At 38.8% G+C, this 10,072-nt stretch overlaps 1 protein-coding gene across 3 annotated transcripts; it reads left to right on the forward strand.

Moving 5' to 3' along the window:
- Positions 1-4,596: 4,596 nt before the first annotated feature.
- LHY (Homeodomain-like superfamily protein) lies at positions 4,597-9,389 on the forward strand. 3 transcript variants are annotated; one of them, XM_078986673.1, is made up of 8 exons: positions 4,597-4,908; positions 5,032-5,057; positions 5,278-5,543; positions 5,631-5,742; positions 6,054-6,115; positions 7,024-7,290; positions 7,392-8,678; positions 8,776-9,389. In XM_078986673.1, the coding sequence occupies exons 3-8, from the start codon at positions 5,502-5,504 to the stop codon at positions 9,106-9,108; spliced, it is 2,103 nt and encodes a 700-aa protein (XP_078842799.1). In that variant the 5' UTR covers positions 4,597-4,908; positions 5,032-5,057; positions 5,278-5,501; the 3' UTR covers positions 9,109-9,389. The 3 variants fall into 3 exon arrangements, with proteins under 3 accessions (XP_078842799.1, XP_078842798.1, XP_078842800.1); XM_078986672.1 differs by having other exon boundaries at positions 5,370-5,543; XM_078986674.1 differs by having other exon boundaries at positions 5,032-5,543; positions 7,404-8,678.
- Positions 9,390-10,072: the final 683 nt, after the last annotated feature.

Raw genomic sequence — 10,072 nt, forward strand, 5'->3', positions numbered from 1 at the left:
TCAGTCTGAAAACGACGAACTAACATATTCCTCATCCTCGACTCTTCAACCAATGTTCCATCACGTGGGTTGTAGTAAGAGTGGAGTCCTCATCACCACACTCGATACTCATCATAGACAAAAAGAGCCACTGCCCCAATATCCTCTTCTTGATCGTTTGTCGTTGCAGTTAATGCACGCCTTACTATGCTCAAATAGGGTGTATCCTTGTCCTCAAACATCTCAGTCCCTGCTGACAACCTGCTCATGCTCTAACATTACCTCTCAGCAGACATACTGCCCAATAACTCTGAAGAAAGATCGTAACCACAGCTACCCCCACATGGCTCGCCCCCAACCTTGGAAACCGAAAATCTCAATACCCCTCATGTTCCCCTTAGGAACAGAAATAGCACCGCTCAGGTCACAAAAAGGATGTCTCCACCTTCGGCCGGTCGCTCAGCCCAGGCCGTATTCTCCCATAACGCACCATCCCTACTCATCCCTGAGTCTTGCGACTCCAACTGGCATCTCACCAACAATCCCTCAGAGATAACTCAATTTCCATTTCAAGGGATGTTCTACTAAACTCGTTCATCATGGCCCGCTGGCTCCAGACTCATTCACCTCTGATCTCAGACTAGACCACCCCCCTGGAATAACCGATAAAAACCAGAAATACTAACCACCACATGCCATGGTACTCAAACCACGTGGCCACCTCTCGATCTGCTATGAATCATGGTACTCGAACCATGTTCCCTCTTCTCATTCCACCTCACATCATGGCATTTGAACCATAACATCACCTCTCAATCCACTACTCATCATGATACTCAAACCATGTCATCATTTCTCAATCCGCTACTCAAAATCCTCCGGATCGTCGCGGTCATCTTGTCATGAATCATACGGCGAATCTCATTATCGCTAACACCGTTACTCTCTTGCGTGTGTGGCGTACCAAACATGATGTCTCTGAAACACAACACAAAGATACCAGAGACTCGATCGATTATGCTCGCACTCGATCACCCAACCCTACTTGTTCCTTGGTACCCAAAGGATTCTTACTTAGAGTGCGCACTGCTCCGGTGTCGTCAGTAGTACGGGCCCTATACTACCGTCCACACCGCATCAGTATTCAACCTAAGTCCTCCTCCTGGATCCCAGATCACAAGTACCCTATATCTCACTGGCATAGGCTACTCTTCGGTAGACCTCTCATCTGCTCCTCACTGCTACCTACTCGCTCTCAAGCATCACATAGCAGCAAAATCCTTCCTAGGATAAGGTATTATAAATCAAGCCACTCTAGTCCTAATATGAGTACCTAGCCTACTCTAGCATGCATATCATTATAACATATCTCATAACACATAATGTAAGGGTATTTTGGGAAATCACCGTTCGGGTGCTGGCTGATTGTACACACTTCTTCCTTCTGCCTTTCCCAAAATCTTTTACTATTTTAGAAAAATTGTTTATTTTATGAAAACTATCCCAATTCCTCAGTTTGAGTTTAGATTCATTCGAAGATGCACCCGAATCCCTCAAACCATGGCTCTGATACCAACTTGTAACAACGTAAATTTTAAAAAACAAATTTTCATTTTTAAATCATACTTTCAGTCACATGATAATCTCAAAACATAACGTATCACTGTGTCGTACAAAAAATGTCCCCGGAATCTCAATAACATAAACTCTATGAGTGTGTACAGATCATGCCGGTGCCTTCCCGCGATCCTCGCTAGTACCTGAAACACATAACACAACAACTGTAAGCATAAATGCTTAGTGAGTTCCCCAAAATACCACATACAACACATACGCCACTTGAGGCTACTGTACGACCCTCCGGTCAATGTGTCTCAGCGGGACCCTCCAGTCCCGTAGCTCGTTAGGCCCTCCGGCCCGGTCTGAATCGTTGGACCCTCTGGTCCGGTTTGTATCGTTGGACCTTCCGGTCCGGTCTATACAATCATATAACATACAAATATCACATAGCACATAGATTCACATAATCTCATACATATCACATAAGACCCTCCGGTCCATATAAATACCACTCTAGGTAACATATAATGAGAAGACTCACCTGGAACGAAGAATCATCCTCTAGTCACACTGCTACTAAACACCGACCTCTAACTCTGTGTCAAATCCCATTATTGCCACGATTAGAAACTAGAACCAACCTTTCACTTTTTTTAGGTCAAAAGATAGACCAATTACCAGCCCATCGATGCTCTAATTCTAGTGGGCCCACCAAGGCCCAATAATAAATGGGTTTCCCCAAAGCACAACCTCACCCTACAAGACAAGCCCAACATGAGGCCCAAGACATCAATTAATTTTCTGCTCATATGATCAACTATGCAGGCCCAAGGATTCAAGCCCAACACTTAAGGCCCAAATATCAACTCTAGTCCAAAAGCCCACAAAGGGGTTACGCGGGGCGTACCTCCTTGGTACGCTCAGCGTACACAAATGCCCAAAGAATTAATCGGGGACCTCAACCCAGTACGTGGGGCGTACTAGAATTACGCGGTGCGTAACTTCCGCTTCACTTAATCCATTTTCTGGGTCTTAACCCGTTAAGACCTTAGCCCATCTCTTGGATCTAGGATCCCTAACAGTCCTTAAACCATAAAGTCGGAACCTTTAAGCCTTTGCATGGCTGTAAAGGTCCCTACACTCCCTAACACCTTTCCTCCTTCCTCAAAAGATCTAGATCTCATGCATGGCTCAATAATCTCATCCAAGATCACATTTTTATGAACATACAACTCATTTTACTCTGAAATATGGCAGATCTAGTCTTATGGAGACCATTTGCTCATAAAATCTCCATCTTGGGATCAAAAACCCTAAAAATTGGTCCAAGAAGCACAAATCACAAAAGACAAGGAAAGCTTTGAGCTTTTTACCCCAGAAGGAAGCTCCAACCTATGAAGAACTCATATCTACTCTTGTCCACCAACTTCTAGCTTCTACAATGGCCTCCCATTCTCCTTCACCACCTTGAAATGGCACTTTGAAGCTTAAAACACTCACACAAGCTTTAGGACGAAGGAAATGCTCTCTTAGGCTTTCTCTTTGTGAAATGGTGGCTGAGGATAAGGCCATATCATTCCTTATATAGGGCTCAAGCCTCAAATTAGGGTTTGCATCTGGACTAGTTACGCCCATTGTAACTTTGGTACGCCCATCGTACCTTAAGGAGTCTGCGTCCATTTCAAGCGCATGAGTACGCGCAACGTACTCTCCAGTACGCCCAACGTACTCATTTGCAACTTTCCCCACTTAGGGACCAATCTTAACAACTTGACAAAAGAGAAGGGTTAAATAGATATACCCAAATTCCCGGATGTTACAACAACAACTATACAAACGACAAATAACATATTTTAACCATGCTATTATATCAATTTCTCAACTTAAACCACTAACTAAACATATTGTAAACATTATTGTAACAATTTATTTAACTTTGAACTTAAAAAAATAACATATTCTAACCATTTTACTAAAAGTACAACTAGCCAATTCATATTCTATGCAGTCTATACTTGTACATTTATACAACCACTAACAAAATAGCATTAAAACTTCAAGTTTACTAATAAATAATATTAAAGCTATCAAATACAACAAAATTACCCAATCACAAACAATATAATTTCATTTTTTTACACTAACTAATACAATAAATAATAAAATAATAAAAACATATACTAAATAAATGTTAATTAAAACATAAAAAGAGTTAAAATCTAACCATATTTTCAGGATTGTTGAAAAAATCGTCCATTTTCTTCAAGAAATCATCACAGAGAATCGCCGAAAGAGAGAGTTTTTCTATATTGAAGAGTAAAAAATGAACAGAAAAAAAAAAAAAAAAACGGCTTTATACTTTTTTTTGGAAAATCACAGGTGGAACAAACATTTCGCAGATGGACTATTCCATCTACGAAGGTACAAATGCCTAAAGCACAATTGTGCTTTAGGTGCTTGTACCTTCACAGATGGAAGGGTAAAATCGCAGATTGGTCATTTCCATCTGCGATTTAAGTGGTTATTTCTGCAATTTTTTTTTGGCTAAATTTGTAATTATCTCTTAATTTGTTTGTATTATAGATGATAGTTTTTATATTGATAAGTTAATATATATGAAGTAATCAATATAATTGTATTTATTTTATTTCAATCTATCTTATTAATTATTTTTTAGTTTTATTTTGTTATTTAATTTAAAAACTAATATAAATTAAACTCCTAGGAATTAACATTAACCCGGTGATGTACTTAATAAAACAGTAATTATAACAAGAGTCGGGATTTGGTGGTGGGAATTGTAGAGTGGAGGAACTTGTGGTGGAGATTTATGAGTTTGTATTGAAATGCAGTCATGCCACACAAGCCTTTCAACACTGTTGCTGCCCTGTCTCATTTCGCAACACAAATAAAAAAAGTGCAAGGGTGTGGGGTACCACAGTAGCCTGTCCACCATTCGTCTCCGGCCACGTGTACTCCCTCTGTGAAGCTTGAATGGATTCCAGCCTCAAATTAAACCCTTTAGTTTTCTATTTTCCTCCGCAAATAATCCACCCCCAAAATTGTTGTGGCTGAGATTTCTCCTCACTTCTTCGCCCCAAACTCTCGTCTCTCGTCGGCTCAACTCACTTCGCTTTTATTCTTTTACTCTCTTCTTCCTTCTTCCTTCTTCCTTCTTACTTCTTCATATCCCCCTTTCCTTTTTCTTCCACGGGTTTCGATCCTTCAGATTTGGGTTTAATCATTGCCAGAGTATATACGTAGTGGTCGTGTCGTCATGGAAGATATCCGGTGAATCCTGTTCATGCTGATCAGATTCGAGATCGGAATTTCAGCCTTTGTCTTCAGCCATGGCGAGTATCTTCCAAGGTATCCCTTTTTTTCTTCTAGGGCTTTATTGCCCTTTCTGATAGGGGATCCTGTTTTCTTTTCCCTCCTTTTATTAAGTGATTAAATTTTCTTTTTCTCTCTTATTCTTCATGGTTCATAAAGGTTTTGGCATCATCCGGCTCATTTTGGTGAGGATTCTGATAGGGAAATCTCTCTCTCTCTCTCTCTCTCTCTCTCTCTCTCTCTCTACTGTTACTTCTGCTACTACTACTACTTGTTTCAGGTTCATAGAGAGTATGTATGTGTGTCTTTAATGCCTCCTCGCCTTGATTGGTTTTTAGTCGAATCCAGAAAATAAGAAAAATAAGTCGTATAATCACTCATATGTTGGAATGGTTATACTTGCAGTCAATCGATGATCTCAGAAATAGTAATTAGTTTCTGGATCTTGCTTTCTCTTCATGGACTTCTGCTGTTGTTACATCTATGGTCTTTTGCAGTAGTGTTACGTTATCAGGTTTTGTTGAGTACAACGGCTAAGCTATTTTCCTGGTTGGATGGTGCGAGGGATGAAAGAAGGCTTTTCTATCCCTTACTTGTTCCAGAGGATCTGAAGCAGCGCTGGTCCCTCGATGGACACCTACTCATCATCTGGAGAAAAATTGAACATTAAGGTTTTTCTTTTTTAACCAAAGCCATCTATCTTATGCATCATTTTATCTGTAAGTTAAAATCAATTTATAGTTATCCTTGTATGACAGACAAGAAAACCGTATACAATAACTAAACAAAGAGAACGATGGACAGAAGAAGAGCATAATAGTTTTTTAGAAGCCCTGAAACTATATGGGCGAGCTTGGCAACGGATAGAAGGTATCTAGGTTGTTATATCAATGTATAACAGCTTATTCAGCATCTTGGCTTTCCTTTCCAAGGGATTTTCATACTTGTTCAATAACTTTACAATCCTTGCCTTGATTTCCAAAACCTAAAACCCTTATCCTTATGGTTCTTGATTCCTGTATCCTCAAATTACATACATATATATATATATATATATATATATATATATATATATATATATATATATATATATATATATATATATATATAAGTTTCCTGGTGGAAAAGTTTGTTGCGATTCTCTTATCCTTTTTGGTCCTCCAATTTTGGTGTTATTACAGAACACATAGGAACCAAGACTGCAGTGCAAATCAGAAGTCATGCCCAGAAATTCTTTACAAAGGTCGATACTTTTTTGCATATGTTTTTCTTATTATCATAATTTCATTTTTATCATGAGATCTATCTCAAATACACCATGAGAATTCACTGTTGTTCATATACATGTTGTTTGCTGATAATGTTCTCTACATACCTTGTTCTGCTTCTGCATTTGATATGTCTGCTGTAATTGAGAGAATATATATATATATATATATATATATATATATATATATATATATATATATATATATATATATATATATATATACTTTATTTGAATTTATATCCCTTCTCAGTTTTGAAATATAGTTATTGTGTTCTAGTTAGCTTTCTTTTTGAACTTCCAAGTAGATTTTGTCATTAATGTAAGTTGGCAAGGGTAGAAATTGAGTCATTTTAGGCTTTGCTCTCATGGAAGCGATTGCCTTTATGATGGAGACTTTTGATCTTATTTGTCAACCAAGATCCATCATTGGTTTTTTGATTAGTCACTCCAATTTGTATTTTGATCCTTTAACGTCAACAATACCCTAGTCCCATAAGAATGGGGTTAGTGGAAGGGTGGGGAGACTGCTTCGCTTCCAACATAAAGGAAAATATATATCTAAATTTATAAAGATCCTTATCCATTATTCATCCTCTTAATAGGTACTAACATGTACACATGTCCCTTTTGTAATAAATGTATCAGCTGATCAATTCTTGTTCTTGGTTGAAGTTGAAATTTATTTCTTTCAAAAGTCAGGGAGGGAGTCGGATGTTATGCATAAACACCAAAGTGTTGGTTTTGTGCTAATATGTGTCTTTACTCTGCACATGGTGTAGTTTGCATATAGTATTAATTAGATTGTGATTTTAGGGTAAAATATGGTTGTATTATTATTATATTTATTTAAAGGGCTGTTTTTCCTTTTATGTGTATAATAGTTGGAGAAGGAGGCAGTTGCTAAAGGAGTTCCAACAAGACAGGCTCTTGACATGGAAATTCCTCCCCCACGCCCTAAAAGGAAACCAAATTATCCTTATCCCAGAAAGACTGGCTCTGGCACTTGCCCCAAAACTCATCATCCAAATCCAAATCCAAATCCAAAGGAGGAGGAGGACAATGCCACTCATCACCATCATCGTCATCATCATCAACCAACTTTAGTTTCTTCTTTGCCATCTGGCATAGACCACCTCCACCTCCCAGAGGTATTTTTATTTTATTTTATCTATTCACTTGGGTATCAGATCAGTCAGTAAAGTAGTAGTAGTAGTAGTATACTCATTTTTCTTTAAAATTTAAATACCAGTACCATGAACAGAAACAAGAAGAAATTGCAAACACGAGCGAGCAAGTGGATGTGGATGTGGAGAAGGAAGAACCTCCATGTGCATCTTTGTCATCAGAAAATGATAATTCCATACCAAGAGGCGTTTTTAGAGACTTCATTAACCTTGATGAAACAAATGAATCTTACATCACCACCATTGAAACCAGAAAATATCAGAAGAAATCAGATCAAGATGGCATGCACACATCTTCATTGTTTGACTTTCCGGAAGGTCAAAATCATCATGATAATGCAAATACAAATGGTGTGCACAGCTACCCAAGGCATGTTCCTGTACAAGTTGTAGATGGAAATCAAGGAAATATTCCCACAGGCACAGAAGAGATGTCGACACTTGAAGAAAAGTTGGAACAAGTTCATAACAACCCCAACCCCAACCTATCTGTTAACAACAACAACATAGCTTCAAGATGTTGTTCAAGCTATGAGACAATTCCACCCTTCCATCCTCCTGTTTTCACCCACCCGTTTTCTGATAATCATAATAATGAAGAAGAGAATTACAGATCATTTCTCCATGTTTCATCCACAATCTCTAGCCTCATTGTTTCATCCCTGCTACAAAACCCTGCAGCCCATGCTGCAGCAAGCTTCGCCGCTAAGTTCTGGCATCCTCCTGGAAACACAGAAGCTTCTTCAGGAGATGATTCGGAAACTCAAACTCCTTCTACTCCTAGTATGACGTCCATTGCTGCGGCTACTGTAGCAGCAGCAACCGCATGGTGGGCGGCTCATGGCCTTCTCCCTGTTTGTCCTCCTTTCTACCCAACTCCAGCTCCAACTCCGTTTTCATTTGGCGCGCCACCACCACCACCAGTAACGGTCGAGGATGGAAATCAAGCAAGAGAAAAAGCTCCTCCGGAAAAGATCGCAGATTCCTCATCGGAGGAGGAGGAGGAGGAGGAGGAGGATTCAGAAGGGAAATTAAACACAGGATCGAATCCAGATGATGATATTGATACCACCAAGGGAACGGGAACGGGAACGGTGGTGGAGGAGACGAATGTTAATGTTCGCAAACAGGTTGACCGGTCTTCTTGTGGTTCTAACACGACTTCCAGCAGTGAAATTGAGACGGATGCTTTAGAGAAGAAGAGTATAAAAGAACAGGAAGAAACTGCTGCTGTTGCTACTGCTGCTGCTTCAGATGTACCCGATCTTGATTCTATTTCCCGTACTAGTATTATTAGGGGGGGTAGAAGCACTATTAACCCTAACGAATCATGGAAGGAGGTCTCCGAAGAGGCAAGTCATCAAATCTAATTACAGTATTTTTTTTTTATTTAGGTTTTTTTTTTTTTTAAATATTAATTAAATTGACTTGACTTGACTTGACTTACAGGGACGACTTGCTTTCCAAGCGCTGTTCTCGAGACAAGTACTGCCACAAAGCTTTTCAGATAGACATAATAATAATAATAATAATAATAATAATGGTGGTGGTGGTGAGTTGGACCTGAACAGGATGATGTTGAGAGGCGAGAAAAACATGGAGGAAGGGCTACTGACGATAGGATTGGGGAATGTGAAGCTGAATGTTAATAACACTCACACAGGATTCAAACCTTACAAGAGGTGTTCCATGGAGGCCAAAGAGAAGCCCGGATCGTCATCTAACCAGAATGATGACAAGGCTGCAAAGAGAATGAGGTTTCAAGCAGAGGGCTCAACTTGATAATATTCATACATACATGATTCGAAAGAGGAAGAGGAAACTTGTGTTGTATATTATGTTATTAGTCTTAAGTTTAGTCCTAAACCTCATCAAACTTCTTGTTGTGCTATGTTTTTTTTTTTTTTTTTTTTTTTTTTTTTTACCTTTTATCTTTGCTGCTGAATAGAATGGACACAGCAGTTATATGCCCAATGTATTGGATTTAATCGTTATATTCCTCCTGATAACTGTGGAGAATGAAAACTCAACTTGGGGAAATCAATATTTTCAGCATTTCAAAATTTTATTTTGTCTATAAATGTTTCGTTTTAATAAGACAGATTTATATAAGGATTGTAACTGTACAAAGCTAACTTTTACCGGCTAATTGGCGACTTCACCTACTTTAGTAGGTTTCCACTGCTACGTACTTTGCCATGTAGGAAGAAAGCCGTTGACATGTTGCTTATTATGCCACCGGATTGCTTATTATGCCACCGGATGTGTTGTGTAGCCTATTTAGCAAACCTTGGAGCCTAAGGCTTCAAAGTGGTGCCAATGTATATAGAGGCAATCATGTGAGGATTAAACAAATGAAACCCTAAAAGGATCATCTCCTTTTCAGCCAAAACCCACCGATCAAAACCCTTGGTACCACTATCCGACAATGGCGGTTCCACCACTCTCACCGATATCTATAAATTTACGTGGTTGCCTAACCGTGAACGATCTACATTCGATTTTTTTGTGACTGTGAAGAAAAGATCACCGAGACATAGGTAGAAATCCAAAATATGAAAAAGACGATTAGGTGTTAATACTATCGGTGATTCTTATGGGGCAACTTAAACCGTTAAAAGCATATTATTGAGAATATTATGTAATAACACTCTGTTCGAGTGTATACCAAGTTCATTGAAAAGCACTATGGAGATTATATTGATTTATGGATTGTTGATATATATATATATATATATATATATAT

Source organism: Lactuca saligna, chromosome 3 (genome assembly GCF_052625555.1).
Source record: "Lactuca saligna cultivar CGN05327 chromosome 3, ASM5262555v1, whole genome shotgun sequence".
NCBI classification, from domain to species: Eukaryota; Viridiplantae; Streptophyta; class Magnoliopsida; order Asterales; family Asteraceae; genus Lactuca; species Lactuca saligna.